This window comes from Lathyrus oleraceus, chromosome 6 (assembly GCF_024323335.1).
Source record: "Lathyrus oleraceus cultivar Zhongwan6 chromosome 6, CAAS_Psat_ZW6_1.0, whole genome shotgun sequence".
In the NCBI taxonomy this organism is placed as follows: Eukaryota; Viridiplantae; Streptophyta; class Magnoliopsida; order Fabales; family Fabaceae; genus Lathyrus; species Lathyrus oleraceus.
This window is the reverse complement of record NC_066584.1, coordinates 424,923,189-424,949,768: the sequence shown is the minus strand read 5'-3', so window position 1 is coordinate 424,949,768 and position 26,580 is coordinate 424,923,189. Positions and strand designations below refer to the sequence as shown.

Here is a 26,580-nt window from a genome sequence, read left to right as displayed (position 1 = left end):
TTTCGGGCAAAACGTATGGCTTTCATGCAGACAGAATTGAAAAACAGAAATATTACTCTGCACGCAGAGTGACAGTGATGATCTTTTAGGCCTTCCAGTTCTCTGGTACGCACGATTTTATCCATGCTTCGAGCGCGCAGTCACTGTCAATCTTTTCACCCTTCGTACAAGCGTGATCTGGATCCAGCATTCCAGTACTGGTGAACGTGAACGGTTGACGACGTCCTCTGTTTTGCTCAGACGAGTCTTGGCCTTCTTGATAACCAACCCCGAACCTATCTGCTTTCACCGCAATGTCTACCATTCTTCCCCAGCCCTGGGCTTCTCCGCTCTTCACCACTTCCATGGCCTGTTTGTAAGAAGAAATGGACGGCTTTTTATCTTCTTTTTTAGCAACAGTGGCATTCTCCACCTTGACAGTTTCAACTGCCTGACTCGGTGCTTCACATATTTCACCGTCCATCTCCACCTCCAGCATTCTTTGAATCATTTCCCTCATCATTGCACACCCATCCGTAACGACAGCCGCACAACAATTATCACAACCAGGGAAAACCCCACTCTTCATCAGATGTCTCTAGACCTCAGACATTGGAGTTCTTATCTGATCTACATTCGTCTCCTCCATTTTTCTCTTGTCCTTTGACATCACGTTCACCCCCATAGGACCATGCATTGGCACGGGGTTAGCATCAACATTCGGTGTCGGTGCAAAATTGATGGCTTTAGAATCCACCAAATCTTGGACGGCATGCTTAAAATCTCTACAACCGTCAACATGATGTCCGGGTGCCCCAGAATGGAACTCGCACCTGGCGTTCTCGTCGTAATTCGCAGGCCTCCGATTTAGTCCTACAGGAACCAATATCCTCGGCTGAACTAACCCAATATCCTTCAACCTTCTAAACAAAACGGTATAAGTCACGGGTGGCCTATCAAACTGACAATCCGTCATCCCTCTTTTCACCTGGCACCCAGCTTTCTGTGCTCTCTGTTGAGGTGGCTGTTGTTGCTGTTGGACAGATTGATTACCAACATGAGTAGTCACTGTAGCAACATACGGGTGGTAATGATCTCTACCATGTTCCTTTCTGGTATGCACACCCCTTGATTCAACCTCCTTCTGGTGCTGACCCTTGCCAGAGAGCTTCTTTACTCCAGACGACGGAGCATTTCCCTGTATTTTCTCCGTTATCAGCCATTTTTCAATCCTCTCCAACCTCTCAGCAATTGCTTTCTGCCCCACGGCGAGCCCTTGCACGACATTGAACAACTCCCTCATCATCTCTTTCAATTCGAGAATGTCGGCGTTGGGTGGATCCATCAACTTGGATTTGTTGCGTCTGGTAGGATATCTGAGCGAACGAGCTATGTGCGGAGGAAGATCCGGTGTGCGGGAGCAATGATTCTTCTATCAACCAAACAGGTTAGATACTGACACCTACAAAACAGAAAACAGGTTAATATGACTCACACATGAGTGCCATGTCTATCCATATGAGGAAGATTTTGTCCTTTGATTCTGGCTTCATCGAGACAGATAATAATTTGACAATAACATTCGGACATCAGGATGTCTCTCAACCAGAATCTCAATCAATGATATACTCCCCACATGGATAGACACGGGTTATATGCAGATGAATGCAAAATGGGAATGATGCAGATGCATGAATGCAAGTCACTGTGCATCCTCCAAGTCATCTGAAGATCCATCAAGTCTCTGAACTGGTCATAGTCATCTGAGGGCCCAAGTCACCATAAATCCAACTCATGAGGTTCTGAAATAAACGGAACAGAGGATATATCACCATCATCACAGGAGATCCACTGAATGGACGACAACAGGATCCTCTGAACACCAGTCCTCAAATCCAACCCGGGGATCCGAAATAAACGGAACCCGTTGATAAGTACCACAGACAGAACTTCGGCGTCTCAGAAATAAATCCATAAGTCCATCTGAACCCTAGTCACCATCGGTACTTGTAAATGATTCAATCCCACCCCACTCACGGGTGTCATCTAGGCCAGGGTAAGGTCAAGAGAAATGCAGGATAAACGACCCTTTCAAGAATATCATCATATGCACACCAGGTGTATGCAACGATAATACCCCATCAGAATCTGAACTGCTCGTGATATCATGTTCCGCTAAGTGGCGCCATACCACCCGCTTCCCATGAATCACTCTATTCCTAGGTGTCCTAAAGTTCACTCATAGCCTGGGTATTGGTCATTTTACCTCTTGTGATTCCCACCCCACAGAGAAACAGATACACAGCCAGCACAATGATAATATGATGCATGCAAACATATATGCAAGTATATACAATTACAGCATAATAATCACAAATGCAGTAAATAAAACAGTAAAAGCAACCACAACTATCCTAAATAGCGCTAGGATTGACTCGCTTAGGGAAGATGGACCAGCAAGAGGTCAACTTCTTTTAGTCCCCAGCAGAGTCGCCAGCTGTCGCATACGCGAAAAACAACCAGCGGGAAAAGACACAGAGCCTCCACCGTGCGTTATTTATCCCAAAGGAGGGAAAGGAAACGCTCGAAGTAAACCTGGAAAGGAAATGGTCTTACGACCAGAGATTGCAAGGATCGGGAGTCGGTTACGCAAGGAGAAGGTATTAGCACCCCCTCACGTTCGTCGTACTCGACGGGATCCACGCTCAAAAGAATAGAAAAAAAGGTTGCTAAGTAACTGCTCAAAGAATGCACACACTGGAATAAAACACAGATGAACGAAGACGGAGAAAGCGGACTCGGTAGGATGTCGCATCCTGGGCCTACGTAGTTTGTCAGACACAAACATCAGAGTCGACGTAGTTTGGGGAAATGGGGAACGTGCTCGCTAGGACATCGCATCCTATGCATACGTATCTTCTCTAATCAGAGGAAGAATCAGAGCACTCGTAGCTCGGCTAACACACGCCGAAACAAAATGCTAAACCAAAGACGCTGAGACGTCAGAGCAAACACACAACCGGAAACAGACTGCCAATGGCTGGTCTTACATCTGACTCCGAACAAACAAACGCAAATAGGAAACGGAATGCCAATCGCTGGTCTTACATCCAACTCCTCAAAAGCAACAGGAAACAGATAGCCAATCAATGGTCTTACATCTGACTCCACAAACACACACGAAAAGAAGAAGGGTCTCGATTGCAACTAGGGCAAGAGAAAAGGAAGGTCACGATCGCAACAAGGGCGAGAGAAAAGGATCGCAACAAGTGAGAAAACTAGCAAGGATCAAAGTTAGTTGTCAGTCAAACTCGACAAGACATCGCATCTCATGCCTACCTATCTCATCTGAACATGAGAATCAGAGTTGCCGTAGTTCGGCTAAACTATTTCTATTTGTTTTGTGTTTTTTAGGTGAACGACGTCACTACGCAATCTACCGGATGCTCGACCTTTGGAGACTTACTCACCTGTAGTAGAAGGAGTTAACATGTCCTTAAAAGAAGATCAAGTTTGTTTGTGTTTTAGGAATGCTCACGCAAGAAAGGAAGTCCTAGACGAAGGAACCGTGCTACCTTAATTGACATGCAAACGAGAGACTATGCGAAGTCTAGCAATCCTATGGGGATACAATCACAACACACAAAAACATATAACATGAAGTAAACACACCAACAAGGGGGCTCAAACATCAAGGGTAAGGCTTTAGTCAAGGGGTCATATCAACCTCGACAAACAAGTCAGGCTTTAGTCAAGGGGTCATATCAACCTCGACAAATAAGCCAACTGGAAGGGTATCTGAGGCTCTTAACCACTGACATTGACCGTCATGGTGAGCAGATGAAAGGTGATGAGGGTTGGACCTCATAGCTCTTAACTCGGGCCTGGGTGAGCTTCAAATCAACGAAAACATGGGGATCCAGAATAAGGGACCCTACTCCACTTGACTGACTTTATATACAAGGATCTGGGGTTAGGTTCAAGAGCCTCAGCACGTAGTGCGAGCATAATGAACGACTCAAATGATTAGCAGGGGATTGATTGCTAATCTCTTCTATCTGCCAATTGCCTCTTCACTTAGGAGGACTTGAAGTACATGGCACAAAAGTAAACAAACACAGTCATTGCCTCTTAAGGAGGACTTCAGCCAAATGCTTGCCAAAAGAAACGACAGGGCTTCCAGACTACATGGAGTTAGAGGATGATTACCTGGGTGGTATGCCAACCACAAGCAAAGCACAACTCAAGCAATGAGCTAAAGCAACTAAAGTACCGGTAAGAAAATTAAACCAGTCAATATTCACATTCAGACAAATCAAACAGACAGTCAACAGTGTTGCAACCAATATGCACACAAGGCAAGTCAACAACTCAAGTGAGTTCATCACCAAGGGACCTACAACATAACAAAGGTTAGTGGACAAAGCAAATTTGCATCTCAAGTCATAAGATTGCATCAACCACTTGAGCTAATAGCTTGAACCTGAAATACAAAGCTCAAAAGATGAGTACAAACCACTAGTACAAAGACTAGGGTCAAAGACAAAGCAAAAAGTGAAAACAGTAGCCAATATTCAACATGAAGCACATTTATTCAAGTAAGAACATATCCTAAAAAGGATCAAACTCAAATCCTAAGGCAAATCCATCTAATGATCATGCTAAGGCAAAGGCAATCACAAAGCACACAATTGGACATCAAGAGTAGAAATTCCATATTAAAACATAAATGAATCAAATAACCATGGAAATTTTTATGTGCGCACAACATGTTAAACACAATCATCATGCAAAAAATTGGAATCAGAAAAGTCAAATGGCATAGAAATGAAAATGAACAAGATCAACACCAAAATGTGTGACACACATTGTCACACCATACATTCATGTGTCCCAAACAGAGATGAAAAATGCTAAAAATGCACAACCAAGCTTCAAAGATCAAGCAACATGTTGGGAATTAGCATACCAAATTTCGAATCAATTGGACAATGTATGAGCAGTTCACATCAATTTGAATCTAACATGTCATATTTGCATACATGTTCAAATAATCAGTCACAACCAAAAATTCAGAAAAATCACATCAAAAAATAAAAGACATCCAAATGAACATGTAGCAAAAAATTGGAAGTGATTTGGATTAATTTTCTAATTGTTATGATTTTTAGAAGTTGCATGAAATATTTGAAATAAACATGAAAAAAATGTTGGAAATGGAATTTGGAGAAAAATCAGCATTGCTCTCAAAATGACACCAGCCAGGATCGAACCATGTTCATATTAAAATAGTGGCGCTGGGAAAAATAAGATTCAGAAACGCTGGAAGTGGGAATCGAAGGGAGGTACAAGGTTGCAAGCGCGTTTAGTCATCAAAACGCAGTCGTTTGGCTATGGCAATTAAATGGATTTCACAAACACTCACGCACGGGATCGAACCGAGGAGCACGTTTGGAGATGAAACGCACTCGTTTGGTTAAGTGGATGGATTAAAGTGAAAATACAAGCGCGCTCGCGGGGAATCGAACAGGTGAGGCCAAAGCTATGGGCGCTTCTACAGTGAAAATCCAACGCGTGAACCAGAAACCCTAGCCACGGTGGAGGAGCGGTGGTTTCCACCGTCTTCTTCATGGAGACGATGGCGCTATAGTAATGTTCTTCAATTTTTTTCCAGAAATGCACATACGATACATCATTAGAACCGTCTCATCACGCACAACACAGATCAACGATTATTTTCAGCTAAAAGTCTATTTATAGAGAGAATCGAATGAAAACATTATCATGCATCAAACTTTAAACATTCATATCTCACTCAATATTCTACCATTTTCAATGAATTTTATATTAGAATGACCAGTGTTCCAAGATCTACACAATTATGGTAATAAAAACAAGAATTAAGATGATCGAATTTCCAACCTCTTGAAGAACAGTTAGTTGATTCTGTGGATTCAAGGCTTCTCCAGCTCCAAATCTTCTCCTCCAACCTTGATATGAAGCTTTACACACGAATTGGCTCTTAAATTGGCTTGGATCTTGCTTAATCTTCAAGTTCCATGTTCATCTTCATGAGTTCAACTTGCTTGATTCTTGATGAAATTCTTCAATCCAGCATTCAATTCCTACTATATGATGATCCAGGAACAAGATTATGCAATAAAAATCATGTGTTATATGAAGAATTTTCGAATTTGGATTGAGAGAAAAATTGGAGGGGAAAATGTGATCTAGATCTAGAATGTGTTCGAATGAACAATTCTGTTATGATTAACATTATATACCACCTCCTAATCACTCTGAAATTGTAATTAGGCCAAGGTTAATGGAAATTAGCAAGATATAAGGTGTAGTGCACAAATGGTAAAATGCACCCTATGCATGGTGAATGAACGTGAACAGTACCATGTGTATGCCCAAAATCACTTAAAATCATCTCATGCACATGTTGGAATTGGAATTTTGTTCATATGATGCACCAAATTTGAATTTGGTATTTTCCCTCCAAAATGGACATGCATGAACAAATGATTATATGAGATAATTTCATGCAATGCAACGATGTATTTGGAAAATATGAGTCATAAAGAGCATAATGCAAAAAGAGGGACTCAATTTGGAACTTTGGATCAAAAGTTATGGCACTTTGAAGTTTCATGCACACTTGATGATCATTTGCTCATAACTTCTCAACCATTCATCAGATGCTCATGAATTGGACTTTTTGGAAATGGGAGAGAAAGATCTTCAACTTTCATGTTGACAAAAATTTCATTTGAAGCTTATTTGATGTTGGAAAGTCAAGTTGAATGTGGTCCAAAAACTTGCCATTTTTGGAAACTTGAAATTACAGGTCACTTTCCATTTTTAGAAACTTTTGATCTGGCTTCAAAACCTTCAATGTAGATGTTTGACATGATGAATAAGCCTCTTTTGGACATGAATGAAGTGTCTCAAACTATTTCTCCACCTCCTAGCCCTCAGTTGACTTTTATGGGCCCTAGATGACCTGGACATGCATTGATGACTTTGAGCCTCTAACACTTGGTCAAGTTGCTTCAAAATGAACCTTGGCTCATGTAAGCTCTTCAAAATAGTCATGTGACCCTCATCTCAAGGAGAAACCTTGCTCTCTTTGCACAGATGAACTCTCTTGATGCCAGTTCTTGTTGATATGATGCAATGCAATGTGTAATGTTAATGACTTAAAAAAATTAAATGAATGCATGAATGGGGGGTGCAAATTTGAGGTGCTACACAACCCCCTTACCTATAATCTTTGGAATTTTATTAGTTTTGATTTGAAAACTTCTTATCTTTTGGGTTTTGTTCATACTTTTCCCTTTTCCTTTGGAAATAATAAAAGCGCGGTGGAGACTCTGGTTTTATTGACGTTAAGTTTATCTATAGTTTAATGGTCATGAATTTACCGCTACAGTCGCCATGGTAAGAATGTATAGGCCGTGATGAAGATTAGTTGCACCAGTCCATATCAAGGTAGGGTTGTCGTGTATAATGCAGTCAGAGGAGGTGAAAGTTAATGTGCAATTAGAACCACCCTCCTTAAGCCACTTGACTCTAACTCTCTGAAAATGCTAGAAATATTTTCTCCAAAGAAGGGATGATATATTTGACACCACTTCTTCCTAAAATCTATCACCCCTATTGAAAGCTCATCATGCTCAACTCTAGAATCCAGATGCTTTACCTCCTCCATTAAGGAAGCAATTTGGGTATCAAGGTCACCAAAAACTTGATGATTCCAAGTTTTTAGAGCACCTTTTAGGGTTTAAGATCCTCTTTAAGGACGAAAGATTTCCAACTAGAAGAGTGGGAACTTGACCAACTATTAAGAATCAGCTCAGGAAAGGGGGGGTGAGAAAGCCAATGTTTATTAAAACAAAAAGGCTTAGAACCCATATTTGGTTGGAATATCTGGAAACAATAAGATAATGATTTGACGCATCTCTAGGCAGAGCGCATTGAGACGTTATCCCCCACAACTCCCCTTAACCTATTGATATAAGGATCATATCTAGATGGCTCACAAGCCCCATTGAACGACGAGTACCAAGTAAAATTCCTACTAAGAAGGGGGAGATCAAGAAATCCATCTCGTAGATGAAGTTACTAAACTCAAGAAACTCAATATTACTAACATTATGGACATTGAAGGTAGAGAAAAACAAGAAAGGGGGGTTTGAATTGTTTTTAGGAAAATAAAAACTTTTTAGAACTTAGACACACGCAGAAACAAAAGAGTTCAACACAAAATTTTATAGTGGTTCGCTTGAAATTCAAAGCTACTCCAGTCCACCCGGCCAAGGTGATTTCGCCTTCAAAAAGGACTTAATCCACTAATCTTGAAAGATTACACAAACAACCGTCTAAGAGAAAAATGATCCCTTAGCCCTCTCAAGTTTTCAGACTTCACAAGTCACTTGAGGAATTATCTTAGCAATAATATGATTACAGTAATGAATAATGCTTCTAACACTAAGAAAATATTACACAAGATAAGAGCAAGAAATATTCCCACGTTAGAGCAGCAGCTCGTGAGAGAAGGAATAATGACTGGCGGAAGTATTGTATTCTCGTGTATTTCCTGGTGTTGTCTTTGGATGGTGTTCCTTCCTTTATATAGGAGTAGTGATCAGACCGTTGAGTGATGTTAATGTCAGAATCTTGAGCATTGGAGGATGATTAAGGTCATTAATGTTCGTGTTCTTTCCAAAGTAATATTTGGAGCGTCATAACATCCTTCTAAAAATAGTTTCTTTCCATAAGCGAACTTCTTCACAATTAAGCTTTCTGGGTCAGAGGATCCTAACGCCAGAGTCTTGATTGCCACTTCAGATGATGCTCGTTGCTGACTGTCTTCAGAGTTTCTTTTTACTTTGACTATGTCATAGCGTACGTGTTCAGATCTAGAGTCATTCTTCCACTTCAGAGTGTCTGACTTCTTGAGTTTAGCTTTCACTTGCGTTTGATCAGAGTCAGAGCTTCTGGTTGCGTATCTTCTGAGTAGCATTTTAGCGCTTGATTCTGTATCTGATGATTGTCTATCTGATTGTTTTGATTTTTTGTTAGGGTACCATTTTTGTTCCATCCTTTGTTATCATCAAAATCTTAGAGATACATTGTAGAACTAAATTTGTTCTTACAATCTCCCCCTTTTTGATGATGACAAAATAAGTCAGAGTGATGATGAAACAATAAGTAATATCTTAGAATCAGATAAAGAGAATGGACTCCCCCTGAGTTAGAGCATCAGTTTTAACAGAAGTTCTTATCGGACCTTCCTTGCGTGGTAGTTTGTTTTGTACCTTAGCTATTATCCTGCATAACTTTAGTTCTCATAAGTCATTAAGATATTTAATGTTCGCAGTGCCTTGAGAGGTTTAGATATATATTTTCATCAGAGCTGTTTTAGTTCTCCCCCTTTTTCTCAGAACTAAAAAGACAGAAATATAGGCAGGAATTGGATATTCATATATAAGAGAAAACAAGTACAAATAGGCAGCAATGAAAGCATATATCAGAAAGCATAAAAAACATCAGAAGAAAAGCAACAAGCAAAGAGCCTAAGTGCCTAAGGGTTTGGGGGCGGAGGCATCCTTTGGAGCAGCTGAGTCAGCAGATTCTGAATGTTGGTGTTGACGGAACCCTGGTGATCCAACCTTGCTCGTACCACTTGTTGTTCCTTTTGCAGTTCCTCCAGAGTCTTTAAGACCAGAGGGGTAAAACCAGAGTTAGATTGCTCCCCCTGAGTCAAAGCATCAGCAATGTGTGCTGCTTCTTCAGCTTCAGTTTTTGCTTTTGCCTCAGCCTCAGCAGCTGCCGCAGCCGCAGCCACAACAGCTTCAGCAACAGCCTTTTCTTCAGCTTCTTTGATCCTTTGCTCTTCTTCTAGGTGAGCTTTCTCTTCTGCTTCCTTCCTAGCCTTTTCCTCAGCCTCTTTGGCCAAGCGAGTCTGTAGCCTTATTCTAGCATCTCTGATGAAGTCGGTGCGGACTTGTTCAGAGAGGCCTTTCAGTTTGAAGGCTTCATAGGTCATCCATCTGATCACTCTGTTCCAATGGATTCTCACTGCAGAGGGATCATCACTGATGCCAGAGCTGACAGACAAAGACTTGATCTTCTCCACTGAAGACTCTACAAATAAAGTTATTGCTTCTTCTAATGTGGGGAAGGCAGTTTCTGGTTCAGAGTTAGAGGTTGGGGAGGATGGTGGAGTTGGATTGGTGTCAACGGGATCGTGAGTGGGAGTGATGATGGCGTCAGAGGTTGGTGGCAGGGGAATATCAGAGGGAGGTGGTGTTGTTTGTTCAGGTTGTGGATTTGGTTGATGTTCAGATGGTGAGGGTACTGGTTATTCAGGAGATAGATTAGTTTGTTGTTCAGGGGTTGGTGTTTGAGGTTGATCAGATGGAGGTGGATTTTTTTGTTCAGGGGGTGGAGAGGTGACTTCAGGTTCAGGTTCAGGTTGTGATGGCTGCTGTGAGGCCAGATCACGTGCCTGAAGTTGAGTTAGAGTGGGGGATTGGGGGTCAGATGGTTCATTGTCTAATGAGAGAATATAGTATGGTGGGGAGAAAGGTGAGAAAGATGATGTTAAGGTGGTTTCGTTCAGCATTTCTGCTTCAGAAACGGGCAGGGTAGTGGTTGCGAGATTGAATTTGAGGGATGGTGGGTTAGAGGTTCTGGTGGTTGAGGGAGGTGTTTCTGATGGGGTGTAGGTGAGAGTGTTTGGGGGGAGAGAAAAAGCAATATGCTTTAATTTAACAGAGCGAGAAGGAGGCAGATACTTACTTGGAGAATTAGCCAGAGGGACTGGATGTCTTGACCCGAAGGTTTCTCCCAACTTTGCCTTTTTTGCCTTCTTGGACTTGTCAGAGGGCTCTCGCATCCTCTTCATGAAGTTTGGTGGATGCTCAGGTAGCCAGTCCATGGAGAACTCAGAAATATCCACCCTTGGCTTGCAAGGTCATTCAGATAGTGAGCCACTACTTCTGGAGGGTCAATCTTGGAGAATAGATAGAGATTGTTGGGGATCTTCCTTTGGTCCTTCAGTGCTTCCTAGTAAGTGTCTAGAGTTGGTTTAGCTCTAACTTGCTCAATTACCCCCATACTCTTCAGATTTTGAGCATTCAGAGGTCTTCTAATGTCAACATTGATATCCTCCATCAGATTGTGATGGATCAGGTGATCCACCAATCCACTCTCGATCAGTACATCCGAGATAAGTCTTCCTAGAGGAATGTAGGTTCTGGGCTTCATATTATTTCTGGTATCTTTGACAGAATCTCTGAGATACTTGAAGAGCAGCATTGGCAGATTCAGTTTCAGCCCTTTGTGGATGTAGTAAAGGATGCACTTCTGATCCATGTTAATGCAGTCAGAAGAGTTTGATGCAGGGCGGTGATGGATGATGCCCAGGATGATCTTCAGCCAGACGCAGAGATTCTGATGAAGTTCTTTGTTTTTGGAGTGTTTTCCCTCAGTGTTCTATTGAAAGATGGTGAGGGCTATTTCCTGGGACAGATACTTTGCCCTAGGATTAATGTTGTAGATTCTTCTTCCTCCTGTCTTTTCCATGTTCAGAAGGGAGGCTATTGAGTGATGACTATTTTGACTCCCAGAACGTGAAAGACAATATAGTGATCATCTGAGTCTGCGAAATGCCAGAACTCCTTCACCAGATAGGTGTACACCGGACCGTAGAGTCTCTGAAAGTAGGTTTCCCACCCTTGCATTCTTAACTCCTCAGTAAGGTCTATGCCATTACGCTTCATATTGTTGAAATCTACTAGCGATTCGCACAATACCTCAAGCTTCTCAAATGGTGTTGCAAGATGGATGTGAGGTTCACGGTCAAGAATGTGGGATTCTCCGTACATGGGGGTTGAGACGACACCAGTAGTTGTAGTTGTTTGTTGAGTAGAAATGGGTGTTTGATCAGGTGATTCCATTTGTTGTGAGTAGTTGTAGACTGATTGTTGTTGAGCATCCATGTAGAAATTGTTGAAAGGTTGAAGGATGAAGAACTTGATTTGAAGATGATGAAAAGCTTGATGAAGATGATGAACTTAGAGAGAAGGATGGTTTATGTAGGGCATGAGTGTAAAGTGTGAGCTTGTGATAAGTGAAAAGTATTAATACCCACATAGATGCACGCAAAACGACAGTGTTAGAGGTAGTTTAGAAGTTATGAAATTAGTTATGCACGTTATCCAAGTTTACACGCTTAGGGGGAAAATTATCACAACCCATGATGGAGGTCTAATCCCCAAATCATCACACTACTCGAGGAGATTTCAAGGGTCTGTCTCTTGATTTTTGCTAGACAACTGTCTAGAAGATCCAATGTCAGACGCATGATGCCCCACGTGTTGATTTATCTGATCTTCAGTGTTGGTTCTTTGTGTTGGCATCAATTTTGGTAAAACTTAGTTATCACAAGTTGTCACGCGTGTTGTCTTGACATGTGATATCAGCTTCCTGCAGGATATTTAAATATGGTTGTGCAGGATTTAGCTAAGATGTCAAACCCGATGTTAAGACATGTGTATACAGAACATTCAGTATGAATGTTATGTATCTTAATATTGTGCTTTTCATGCAAAGTTGTGTGTGATTATGTGAAGATTGAATGAGCTATTCAAGGAGTAATTTGATTTAAAACCAGATTGTTCTATTTTCCAATAAGGGATGATTAGCTGCTATTTCTTAGAAGATACACAAGGAAAATAGAATTAGGGTTTTATGCTGCCCAGGCCCATTCAAAAGCTTCTATTTAAAGGCCATGTAAAACCTGGTTTAAACACACAAGAGAAGAGCGATAAAGAGAGAGAGTTTTAGGGTTTTAGCCTTGTGTGAGCTTGTGTATTGTGAGCCATTCATTCATCTTATTGATGTATGAATTGGATTGACTTTTGTGTTGTATTTTGTCCACTCTAAGCTTTGAAGCACGAATGTTTGTTTACTTGGTTGAAGCTTTTAAGAAAGATCAAGCATGTGTCTTTGAAGTGTATCTTCTTTCTTTTGTATTTGTTTTTATATCACTGTTGTGATTGAGGGGAAGTGAGTAGGGTCTCATATCTAAGAGTTCTTAGATAGAAGTCACACGGGTAGAGATTAGGTGAAAAGACTGTAACTTGAAGTTGTTTACTGAGAGTCTTTGAACTAATCCTGTTTAGTGGATTTCCTTCCTGGCTTGGTAGCCCTCAGACGTAGGTGAGTTTGCATCGAACTGGGTTAACAATTGCTTGTGTCGCTTGTTCAATTGTTTCTTTGTTGTTCAGATATTAGTATTGCGACATTACCTTTGACATCTCATATCTGATACCAAAATTTCAATTGGTATCAAAGCAGGCATCCTGCTCTGGTTCTAGGTGAGATCTTGGGACGTTACTTTCTGGTACTATGGATAGAGACGGAGGATCTGTACACAGACCACCAATTCTTGATGGATCTAACTATGACTACTGGAAACCTCGAATGGTAGCCTTCTTGAAATCTTTGGATAATAAGGCTTAGAATGCTATTCTAACAGTCTGGCAACATCCCTGTAAGACCCCAATTTTGACCCTAAGATCCCTCATGCATTTCATCATAAGCATTAGCATTGGGATCATACCTTGGTATCCTCCTTACCCCTCATTCATTGGGTTTGTTTTGGGAGAGATCACCAAGCACTTTGTGATCATATCATACTTGTATTTTATCATTTTACTAACCAAAATACCAAAAATATGTCTTTGTAGTTTTCTAACTCTTTTGTAGGTAAAGGACATGATTTCCTTGATTCATTGATCACATCTAGGGTTTGAGACCCTCATGAACAAAGAGCACCATTAAGAATTAATTCAAGAGTGGTTATGAGCATCATATATGAGTCCCAATTGCTTCTACATGTTATATTGATCAAGTTTGCTTCAAGTGTTTGAGGGTGATTTGCCTTTGAAACCCTAGTTTGACTGAGTATCTTGAGTAATTTCTCCAACAAGCTATCTCACCAATTGATCAAATTTCTCAAGGGACACTTAAAAATTCATCATCTTATGCATATATGATCTACCATAAGCCAAGAAAGTCAAGAGATTTGGAAATTAGCAACTTGGTTGGTGGTGGTTGGCCAAATGAATTCATCTGATCAAAACTGGGTCTCCCTAGACCCTATCTCCTACAATGTCCACCATATGAAAATGATACCAAGAGAAAACTTACTCTAAATGACATTATAAACAACTTTCATTTTGAGACCTAGATCTAGTTTTGCTTGGAAAATCATTTTCTATGTTGAAATATTATAGGTCATTTTGTCTAAACCCTAATTTGAAAGTCAACTTCCCAAGGCCATAACTTGCTCAATTTTTGTGAGACGAAAGATTTCCAAGTTGAACAATCAAATTCAATGTGTCTAAACTTTGATGTTTGGAGTGAGATCTAATTCAACTTCTTTGCACATGCGATATGAGGCTACATTATAGGTCACTTTTGACCTATACCATTGATCAAGTGATTTTGCCAAACTTCAAAAATGCATAACTCTATCATTTCAAATCCAAATGACATGAAATTGGTGACTATTTTGAATGTATTTGATAGAGATACAACTTTGATGAAGACACGTTTCTCATTTGAAGCTCCTATAAAAAGTTAAGCAAGGTGGAATATTGAGACATATGGCTTGACACTTAGAAAATTTTTGATATGTCAAATTTTTCCACACTTCCACCTCAAATATCTCCAAGTTCCAAGCTCCAAATGAAAAAGTGTTCAACATCAACCTTGTTCCTCTTGATCTCACCTTTCCAAAGAGCTAAATTTCATGCATTTTGGGTGAGAAATGCATAGGCTACGCATGGCTTAAACAGGCTGGTATCATGTGTCATGGATCCAACTTCAAGTATCAATGTTTAATTGCCTTGCATTCCAAGCTTGCTTCAACATATCTGAACTTCAAATTTGGACTTATAGCAATCATTTGATGGGCCTATGCGCGCCCATGCAGCTGCTTACCTCACTTTGCCAATTTTGGAAACTTGAATGGAGTGTGCAATTAACACTTGAATTCTCTATAAATTGAAGCTCAATTGCTCATAATCAACACACACACTGCGCCAACTTTGATTCCCCATAGAAACCCCTTCACACTAAGAGGATAAACCTGAAAAATTCTGTTGAATTTGAGCTTGAATCTCCACTGTTTTGGAATTCAATTCTCCAAGAGTCCATTGATTCTAAGCCATTCCATTCCTCTTCTGCAAGCAATTGGAGTGAAGCAAAGCACAATTCAGATCAAGATCTAGCAAGCTCAGACCTCCATTGAAGGTATTTTGCAGAAAATTTGATCTCTTCGATTCTCCTTATTCCTTGCTCAATTCTCTTGATTATTGTGTTGGCTGAAGTCCTACCAACGTAGGCAAGGTGTTTGAGTTGTTTTGATGATGAGTCGAAGCAACTCAGATCATGAACCTCATTTTTCAATTCCACATATCTCTCAATATAGTTGGAATTGGAAGAAATGGAGGTGATATTCGTGCTCAGTGATGTTTTCTCTTTAAAATCATGTCCCTGTTTGAAATTTTGGTGATGGTTGATGATGACCAGTCCGGCGAGGCATGCCGAAGAAGACAACCAGAGCTTTGGCTCCGGTGATGATGTGTCTGAGGTCTAGACCGTGTGATCCAACTCCTGTGTTCTAATCTTGGTCGTGCATTGTGATTAACAAGTTTGCCACGCAGTTGACTAGTGCATTGGTGGAACGCGCACCGTGGATCATCAGACCTGCCACCTCAATTAATGAGGGAGATCTGATGGTCCACGTATTTTTTCCATTTCTGATTTTCCTTTTTATTTCATTTTCTTCAATAATTCATATTAAATTTAATATTGATCCAAAAAATATGGGACTTTCACCAAATATTTCCAAGTATTTTCCTCTTTCATATTCTGAATTAAAATTATTTTTTGGATCATTATTAATATTTTTAATGAATTAATTGATTTTTCACTTGTTTTTAATTGTTTAAAAATATTTTCAAGTGTCCAAAAATTATGAAATTTTTTATCCAATGTCCTTTGACCTTATTTGACCTATGATAAATCACATGGCCATTTATTTGGTGTTTTGATGTGATTTTAGGATTTGGATAAAACATATTTGAATTTAATGCATTATTTTAATATTTTTAATTGAATAAATGTCATTTTAATTGTGTTGACCATTTGGATTGACTTATTTGAGTTTCTCATTTGTTGTTGGGCCTTGGTCAAGGTTGATTTGACTTTGTCAAATTAATATTATTGGACTTAGGGGATTGATGGAATGTACATTCCATCTCCCAAAATGAATGAATAATATTAATTTGGTAAAAGTCCTCCTTTGACCAATTTGTGATCTCATTCATCCCTTTCCCTCTTCATCTAATTCCCCTTCTTCATGCATTCATTTCAAATGGCCAATGATATCTCTAAGTCCTAATGCTAGTTGGTTGAAAGATTAACATGAGTATGGATGAGATTAGGCCACACCTTTGCATATTTTTTTGTGTGTGGTATGTTTAATGAGCATAGTTCTTAATACTATGTCTCCAACATGCATTAACACCAAAAGCCTATTACCCGGCCTCAAATAGTTGTGACTTCTACATAAGCCCAATTATGATTGCTTAACATAGCGCTAAATTTGTGACACAAAGGCATAAGCATTCTAGTTAGTGAGATTGTAAGTCTCCCCTCTTCCATGGTATTGTGTGGAAACTTGGTCTTCTTTCCTTTCTTTGGAAGATGTTTTGGTTCAAGGATCCATGCTTGTGGCAAGTGGGTTGAGTGTTCTCCAAAGAATGTCTTGAAATTAAAAGCAAAAACAAAACTAACTATTAACTTACTAACCATTAACCTTTACTTTCAAGCTTTTACTTTTAATGCAATTTATTTTTATTATCATTTGTCATTATACATATCATTCTAATTGTTTATGTTTATGCCATTTTCACTTTGTCCACTTGGACCATATTGTGTGATATACTTTGTTGCTTTGTTTGTTTGATTGGTCTATGACCATTAATGCACATAATAATAATAATAAAAACCCTAAAAGACAATTTGAGTGGACTGTTGTTTTGATCTCTCCCAATCGGACTTAGAACTTAGGCAACATTCCTTTGCTAATGGACTTGGCCAATGCCAATTTGTTGAAAGACCAAGAACTTGCAAGTTTGAATTCATCTGATACATCATTCAAGATCTCTCCAGATTCATCTGCAACATTGATCCTTGTTAAGCCGTTATGTTGAACCTGTGACTTGTGGAATTCATCTGCTACATAGGCTATTCTAAAGAAGATCATTGAAGTGGATAAGCTTGGATGAGGCCATCTTTATTTGATGCCTTTGCTCTTCAAGATTGATATAATTATGCATTTGTGTGTTGTTTGAATCTAAAAAAAGTCCAAGGGAATTCTGGGTTTCTATTGACATACTTGTCTATTGGATTGCTCCCATTTGGTCAGATCTTTTCAACTTTAAACTTTTAAATTTCTTGTATCTAGGGTAGTCTCTTCATCTTCTCCCCATTTCTTTAATTTCAAAATCTCTCCCTCCATTTTCAAAACCTTCTTTGTGTGAACTACTTTTGTTCTAAACTTAGACCACTTTTGCAAAAGGTAGAAACTTTGGCCTAATGCCATTGCATTTTCAAACTTATTTTCTTAAATCAACTTGTAAATGAACTTAACAATACTTGACTTAAACTTTCAAAAAGCCAAAAAGAACTAACCCATTCAAACCATTTTAGGCCTTTGTGCCTTTCAAACTTAATTTTTGTTAAAACCAGCACACTCACTTTGAAATTTATAGCACGAACTACGAGGCTTTGATCCCTCATTTATATGTTGGTACATAGGCACAAGACCGAAGGTCTTGTCAAACACAAAAATATAATTAATCAATTCTTTTCTCATCCCCCCATTCTATTTGTTTGTAAACATCACTTTGTACAAAATACATATGCACACAAAAAGGGCTCCCTAGGAGTACCTAGGACATTTTGGGTGCTAACACCTTCCCTCTGTGTAACCAACCCCTTTACCTGTGATCTCTGACTTTTATTAGTTTTTCTTTGAAAACTTCTTACTATTTGGATTTTGTTCGCATTTTTCCCTTTTCCCTTGGAAACAATAAAATCGCGGTGGCGACTCTTGTTAATTGATCTTTAGCTTGTCAATAGCTTGATGATCATGAATTTCCCGCTACAGAAATTTGCTGGGGAGTAGTCTCTAGTGGGTTTATCCTACTTTTTGTGTGAATATATTTGTATATAGGTGATGTTTGTATATATGTATGTGTGATATAATCTGCTTGTTGTGCTTGGTGATCTCTGAGTGGTGAGATAAGTTCTAACCCGAACTTGAGTGCAATTAAGATAGGAGGATGGTATAGTCATGTTCGACTTGTGTGGAGTAGTCCTTAACAAGTTGGCCTGAGATCCATCTCCTTAGTGGAGACTCCTTTGGATTTGGAAATGTCACACAAGTATTTGTGGTTAGGCATGACTATTTCTAATTGGGTCTGAGAAGCTGAGGACCTTAGAACACCTAACCCATCTTGGCCTATTTAGGACGTAGTGCGGAAACTGTTCAAGTGTAGAGTTGATAACAGATGTTACGCGATACTACACTCAGACGAGTTTCTCTTGAGAATATTATGGGTCGATGAGTCAGTCATCTTAACCTATAATATTCGATAGATGGAATTAAGACTCTGGGAACTTTTTAGAACATGATCTACAGGTTTTATCCTTAGTTCACTCCTTTGGGATGGTTCTTACCCAGACTCCATGCTCGTGACTTGAAACAAACCCTTGATTCTTGGTTGATCCAATCAAGTCTTGTCAATATCAACGGAACTTGGGTGTTGATAAGGTGTAAACTATAATCCACCAAAATGGATGATTGATCTTGACAATGACTTGATTCATCCCTTGACATTTGTTTGCCTTGTGTGTGATCCCTTATTTGTGATTGTTGCATTCATGCATTTCATGCGCATCATAACATTCATCACACAAAATTTCAAGGAACTAAGGTATCATTTGCAAATATTTTCAAACCATGGATTATGGACGAAGGAACACCAAGAAGTACAGTTTCATATGTCCCGACTTGAAAGAGTTAAGGAAGCTAACATCTTTTGTATTAGATCCCTTGGACTTCAAACAACATCATGGGAAGCTTCTGCCCATCTTATCTGCTGATGTAGTTGAAGGATTGTTGAGTGTATTGGTGCAGTTCTATGATCCTCTCTACCATTGTTTCACTTTCCCAGATTTTCAGCTTGTGCCTACCTTGGAGGAGTATTCTCATCTTTTTGGGGATACCTGTTTCTAGTAGAGTTCCTTTTAGTGGATTAGAGGAGATTCCCTGATCTAGTATTATTGCTGAAGCTCTTCACTTGAAGAAGTCTGAGATAGAGGCTCATTGGGTGAAGAAAGGAGGGTTATTTGGATTGCCATCTGTTTTCCTCATCAAGGAAGCTACCACTTTTGCTCAAGCTGTTAGTGTGGATGCTTTTGAAGCTATCTTTGTGTTGCTCATCTATGGATTAGCTTTGTTCCCTAACATTGACGGTTTTGTTGATGTTAACGCCATTAGGGTTTTCTTGATTAGGAATCTTGTGCCTACTTTGTTAGGTGATATGTATTTCTCTTTGCATCTAAGGAATTCTATGGGTGGTGGAACGATTGTCTGTTGTACTCCTCTTCTGTACAGGTGGTTTATTTCGCACTTGCCTCAGACGCCTGCTTTTATGGAGAACAAACAATGTCTAAGGTGGTCTCAAAGACTTATGTCTCTCACTAATGATGATATAGTTTGGTATGATCCGTCCTTAAGCAGTTTGGAGATTATTGATAGTTGTGGTGAATTCTCTAATGTGCCTCTCATTAGTACACAAGTAGGAATTAACTACAACCCTGCTTTGGCTCATCGTCAATTTGGGTTCCCCTTGAGAGACAAACCTAATAACATGTTGTTAGAAGGTCTTTTCTATCAAGAGGGTAAAGATCCCCAACATTTGAAGCAAAAGATTGTACACGCTTGGCATATTGTGCATAGTAAAGGAAGATCTGAGCTTGGTCCGTGCAATTGTGTAGCTTTGGAAGCTTACACTCTTTGGGTGAAGAAGAGAGCTATGGAATTGAATATGCCTTATCCTTGTGAAAGACCTATGTCTATGGTTATGGTTGAGCCATTAACTCTCCCTAACCAAGATGTAGAGGAGTTGGAAGACGCGCTCATCAAGATGAAGCAAGAGAAAGATATATGGGAAGAGCGTTTCTGTGCTTTGATAAAGAAGCATGAAGAGTTGCAGTTGGAGTCTAAGAACAAAGATGCACTGATTGAGCTACTTGAAGACCGAGTGATAAAGAGACAGAGAGAGCTAGAGGTTTCATCTTCTAGCATGCCTCAGCCTTCTGTTGCTTGGAAGAAGATTGTTTATCAGCTTGTCTTCGAGAAAACTCAGATGAAGGCTTCTTTTGAGACCGAGATTCGTCGCATTCGAAGGAAGTATGCGCCTTCAGCCAGATCTTCTGACACTGTTGTTAAGGATTAGGATGACTAGTCTCCTTTTCTCTTGTATCTTTTACTTTGGTTTCTGAAATTGTACTCAGTGTAATCCTTCCAATTTATATAAATAAAAAGAGATTTTTGGTCACATCAAAATTGTTGCAATTGCCATTCAAATATATATATATTTGCAAATGATATAGTAAGTTCCTTGGAAATAAAAATAATCAAGCATTGCATTTCATGCATCATTTGCATAAGCAGGTTTTTGCCAGGTGTCTGATCAGTGTTCTTCTGTGCTTTAGCCAAGCTGACTCACCGGTACAACACTCGAGCCAATCATTCAAAGATCATGGAACACCTTGAGCAAGAGAACCGAGACTTGAAAGAGGAGATTGCCCGGCTGACTGCCATGATGGAGTCAGTTCTTGCTGCCCAGAGCCAAGCTTATCCAACTCCTGCAACTCCTCCCGCGAGGACTTTCATTTATGAAGTGGTTACCTCTACTGTGCCTGCTGCCACCGCCCACTTTGCTCCGAATCTGCCTACCGGACATTTATGAAAATATGGATGAGATGAAGGACCAATTCCTTGAGCTGCACAAGGAACTGAAAACGCTGAGAGGCAAAGATCTGTTTGGGAAGAGTGCTGCTGAATTGTGCTTAGTGCCCAATGTGAAAATACCAATCAAATTTAAAGTGCTTGACTTGATAAGTATAAGGGAAACTCTTGTCCACTCAGTCATCTTGTGATGTATGCTCGCAAGATGTCGACTCAGACAAATAATGATCAACTACTGATTCACTATTTCCAGGATAGCCTGACAGGTGTTGCGCTCTGTTGGTATATGGGGCTAGATAGTGCAAGCATCCGCACTTTCAATGATCTAGGAGAGGCTTTCGTGAAACAGTATAAGTACAACATGGATATGGCGCCAGATAGGGACCAACTGAGGACCATGTCTCAGAAAGACAAGGAGACATTTAAAGAGTATGCCCAGCGTTGGAGGGAGTTGGTTGCCCAGATTACTCCTCCTTTAGAGGAGAAGGAGATGACAAAAATCTTTCTCAAAACCCTGAGTTCATTTTATTATGAACGTATGATTTCTAGTGCCCCCAGTGATTTTACCGAAATGATAAACATGGGGATGAGACTTGAAGAAGGGGTCCGTGAAGGACGATTGTCGAAAGAAGAGGCGTCAACTAGCAAGAAGTATGGGAGCAATTTTAGCAAGAGGAAAGAAAATGAAACAAATGCAGTAAGCAGTGGGAGGGAGAGGAGGCCTCAAGCAAGAAGGAATTTACCATCCCGTCAACATCATCATCATCAAGTATCTTCTATTGTTCTAGTTTTTTTGAATCAGTCAACAATACCAATTCAACAACAACAACAACATCAGTATCAAAATCAACGTCAACATCAACAACCGCAACAAAGAACAAGCACCTACAACAACAACAATTCCAACAACAATCATCACCAGCAACAGAACTTCGAGAGGAAGAAGTTCTCTTTTGACTCGATTCCTATGTCATATGCAGAGTTGTACCCATCTTTAGTCCTCAAGAATTTGATCCAACCAAGGAATTCACCGCAAATCCCAGAACCACTTCCATGGTGGTATAAACCCGAGCTTCGTTGTGCTTTTCATCAGGGTGCACCTGGGCACGATATTGAGAACTGTTATCCGTTGAAATATGAGGTGCAAAAGCTTATGAAGAGTGGCATGGTGCCTTTTGAAGACCGCGCGCCTAATGTGAAAGCTAATCCCTTGCCCGCTCATGGGAATACCTCAGTGAATATGGTGGACGGCTGTCCAGGTGAATATAAAGTTTTTGATGTGCGTTTCATTCGTGGATCCTTGGTGTAGATACATAAGGACATCTGTTTGGTGAGTGACTGTGAACATCATCACGAAGGTTGTGATATTTGTAGTGTGAACCCAAGGGGGTGTGTTGTGGTGAAAAGGGACATTCAACACCTGATAGATGAAGGCTTAATCCAGATTTGTCAATCCCATCATGAAGATGACGATGTTAATGTCATTGTTCCCGTTTTCAAGCAACCAGAGCGGTTGGTGATGTAGTATGATGGCAGCAAGAACGCCAGCAATAGATCAGTTTCGCCGTTGGTAATACGATTGGCGGGCCCAGTCCCGTATGCATCTGATAAGGTTGTACCATGCCAATTGTAACACCTCAAAATTTGCCCTCCTCTTCTTGGGACTAGTTAGATCCATTGAATTTCATGTTTTAGGATATTAGGCATTGCATTTTGCATATCATCTGAATAAGAAAGTCATCCTCCAAAGTCTTTTTCAGAAGAGGGAGATGCCACATGATTCAAGCTTAAGGGATTTCTATGAATAAATGATCAACAATCTGAGGGTTTGCAGTGCATTAGGGTTTCCTGATCCTTTAGAGGCCTTGATCATTATCTTTATTACAAGGGTATGTCACCATCATCATGGTTCTATCCTCATCAAGGGTTTCATGGCATTCTCAAGTTCCTTTGGATTAGGGTTTTGACCTCTGGTCAACCCTAATCAATTGCATTCTTTCAACCAGGGTTCCTCAAGGAGATGAGGTATTTTATTGAGATGGAGATCACATGATCATTATATTGAGCTTATTTGAGCTAGGGTTTCATTTCTGAGCCATTTTATCAAGTGGTGGAGGTTTGAGCTGATCAGAGCATGTCAAGGTCATCTGAGGACCTATACAGTCAACTGTGCAAGAGCTGAGGACTATGAGGTGGGGAGATGAGTTGAGACACCTTATTCATGTTCAAAAGAAGTTCATTCACCATTTCAAACATATATCTTGAAGATTTTGAAGTCAAATCAAAAGTTTCCAAAAATGGAAAGTGACCTGTAATTGCAAGTTTCCAAAAATGGCAAGTTTTTGGTTCATATTCAACTTGACTTTTCAACATCAAAGAAGCTTCAAATGGATTTTTAGTGAACATGAAAGTTGAAAATCTTTCTCTCCTCTTATCAAAAAGTCCAAGATCATGATCATATGATGAATGGTTGAGAAGTTATGGCCAAATGATCACCAAGTATGCATGGAAGTTCAACATGGCATAACTTTGGCTCCAAAACTCCAAATTGGTCCACTCTTTTTGCAAATTGCTTCTTGTGACCAATACTTTCCAAATAAGTCATTGCCTTGCATGGAAAAAGCTCAAATAACCATGTGTTCATACTTGTACATTTTGGAGGGAAAAGTGAGAATTCAAAATTGGTTGATGCTACAAACAAAATACCACTTCCATTGTGTTTATTAGATGATTTTGAGTGGATTTGGACCATTGCATGGCACTATTCACGTAGGAATTGTACATGCTAGCTCACTTTTCATTGTTTGCAATTCACTTCATTTTCCCTAATCATGTTTAGCCAAGGCTTAAGTGGGATTAGCAAAGTCATTAACACACCATATATAAGCCAAATCCTAACAGAATTTGCCATAACCACAATTCTAGATCTAGAATTCATTTCCCTCCAAAACTCTCTCTCCTTGACTTTCAAAAATTCTTCACACAACCACAAGATTTCTTCATAGATCCTTGATCCTGGTGGAATTTGGAGCAAGAAGCATTCATCATTCGTGGCAATTGAGTTGGTTTTGAAGTTGTTCAAGCACATGAGCATGTCAATGGAAGTTTGAAATTCAACAAGATTCAGGTGGATTCAAGTGCTACTTTATACACAAAGCTTCAAGATACAAGTACTGGAGCAGATCTGGATCATTTAGAGGCTTGAATATGCGTGAATAGTGCACTGCCATTCCAAGTAAGTGGAAATTCGACCAGCTTATTTCTCCAATTTCTTGACATAATATTGTAGATCTTATTGTGCTGATGATTCTGATGTAAGTAGAATTAATTTTGGTTAAGAATTGAAGGAGATATGATGAATTAAAGTTTGGATGTTAGAAATTTTTTTGCTCGACTTGTAAAATACATGAGGAATTAGGCTTAGATATTATGATATTCATGCTCCTTGTTGCGAGACGGTTCGAACCATATATGGTTCATGTAATTCTGCAAAAATTCACGGTGGCGCTCCGCCTGGCTGGCCTGAGAAGACGGTTGTTTCAGCCGTCCGCCACCGTCTGGTGTTGAAGTTAGGGTTTCAGAGCAAAACACAGCATTTTGCTTCTGAACGCGCCTTGAACCTTTGAAACGCGGGTTTGATCCTGGCGCATGTGGTTTGTGAATTATTTGTTGAGCGCGCTTTGATCCATCATATCCTGTGTTCGATTCCTTGCCTTGGCATATGTTGATTTTATTTGAACGCTCCTATTGACCTAGCAGCGTGCGTGTTCGATTCCCTCCCATGGCAATTTGTGAATTTTATTCATGAGCGCACATTTTAACCTTGTGAACTTGTGTTCAATACCTGGCTGAAACATTGTGATTTTGATTTTTTTTGAATTGGTATTTCCATGTTATTTCCATGTAATCCATATTATTTCATCCACTTTGAAAAAATCACAAAAAATAGCAAAATGATCCAATTTCACTCTAGTTTTTTTTCACATGCTTGTTTAAATGTCTAGTCTTTTTTCGTATGATTTTTATGATTTGTGGATTTCTGGATTTTTATTTGATATTTTTTGATTGAGCCTTGTATCATTTTGATATGTTGCATTCATTTGATTGTGAAATGCTCATTGTTGATCCAATTGACTTGAAATTTGACAGACCTAATCCTAACATGTGATGTGAGTTTTTGGCTTTGGTTTGGCATTTTTATCATTTACCATCACTGTTTTGGACACATGAACATTTGGTGTGACAATTTGGGTCACAATTTGGATATAGCATTTGTGCATTTTCATTGGCTTATCATATGAACTCTTCTGGAATTAATTTTTTGCGTGATGTATGTTCATAACATGTTGAGCTTGTATAAAAAATTTCATGATCATTGGATGTGTTTCTATTTTAATGTGGATTTTCTATTCTTGATGTCCAATTTTGATCACATTGTTTGCCTTTGTTTCATCTTGATCATTTGAAGGCTTTGCCTTATGATTTGAGTTTGATCCTTTTGAGAACCTTTTCTTACTTGATTGAATGTGCTTCATGTGGAACATTGACTTCTGTTTTGACTATTTGACTTTCCTTTGTCCCTAGTCTTTGTACTAGTGGTTTGTACTCACCAATTGAGTTTTGTGTTTCAGGTATTGAGCACTTAGCACTAATGTTTGGTTTGGTCTCATCACTTGAGATGCAAGTTGCTTTGATTACTAACCTTTGTTGTGTTGTAGGTCTATTGGTGTGATAAATTTACTTAAGTGCTTGCACTTATGACTTGCATTGTGTAGATATTGGATAGTTCCACTGTTGTTGATTGTTGATTTGTCTGAATGCAATATTAACTGTTTGACTTTTGTACAGGTACGTTAGCCGCTTGCTAGCTAGCTTTTAATTTGCTTTGGAGTGTGGTTGATACACCACTGAGGTTGTTTAGCCTTCTCACTCCATGTAGTCTGGAAGCCCTGTCGCTTTTTTGGCAGGCGTTTGGCTGAAGTCCTCCTTAAGAGGCAATGTCTGTGTTTGTTTATATTTGTGCCAAAGACCTCCAAGTGAGGCATGTTACTTGTTAAGACCTCCTAAGTGAAGAGGCAATTGACAGATAGAAGGGACTAGTAGCCAATCCCCTGTTAGTCGTTGAGTCGTTCATTATGCTCGCACTACGTGCTGATGCTCTTGAACCTAACCCAAGATCCCTGTATAGAGTCAGTCAAGTGGAATAGGGTCCCTCTTTCTGGATCCCCACGTTTTCTTGGATTTGAGCTCACCCAGGCCAGGGTTAAGAGCATGAGGTCTAATCCTCATTTCCATCTTTGATCAGCTTCACCCTAACTCTCAATGTTAGTGGTTAAGAGCTTCAGCCTACCCCTACAGTTTTGGCTTGTTTGTCGAGGTTGATATGACCCCTCTTGACTAAAGCCCAACCATTTGTCTGAGCCTCTTGTTTGTATATAGTGTGTGATGCTTGATCATTTGTGATTGGT

General features: G+C 39.7%; 2 protein-coding genes across 2 annotated transcripts; both read right to left on the bottom strand.

The window, feature by feature from the left end:
- Positions 1 to 577: 577 nt before the first annotated feature.
- LOC127096049 (uncharacterized) lies at positions 578 to 10,083 on the bottom strand. Its single transcript, XM_051034674.1, has 3 exons — positions 10,070 to 10,083; positions 9,671 to 9,974; positions 578 to 1,012 (listed from the first exon to the last, which is right to left on the bottom strand). Exons 1-3 carry the CDS (start codon positions 10,081 to 10,083, stop codon positions 578 to 580), a joined length of 753 nt encoding a protein of 250 aa, XP_050890631.1.
- Positions 10,084 to 10,351: 268 nt separating this feature from the next.
- On the bottom strand, positions 10,352 to 10,930 carry LOC127096048 (extensin-like). The gene has a single exon (XM_051034673.1). The coding sequence runs from the start codon at positions 10,928 to 10,930 to the stop codon at positions 10,352 to 10,354; it is 579 nt and encodes a 192-aa protein (XP_050890630.1).
- Positions 10,931 to 26,580: the final 15,650 nt, after the last annotated feature.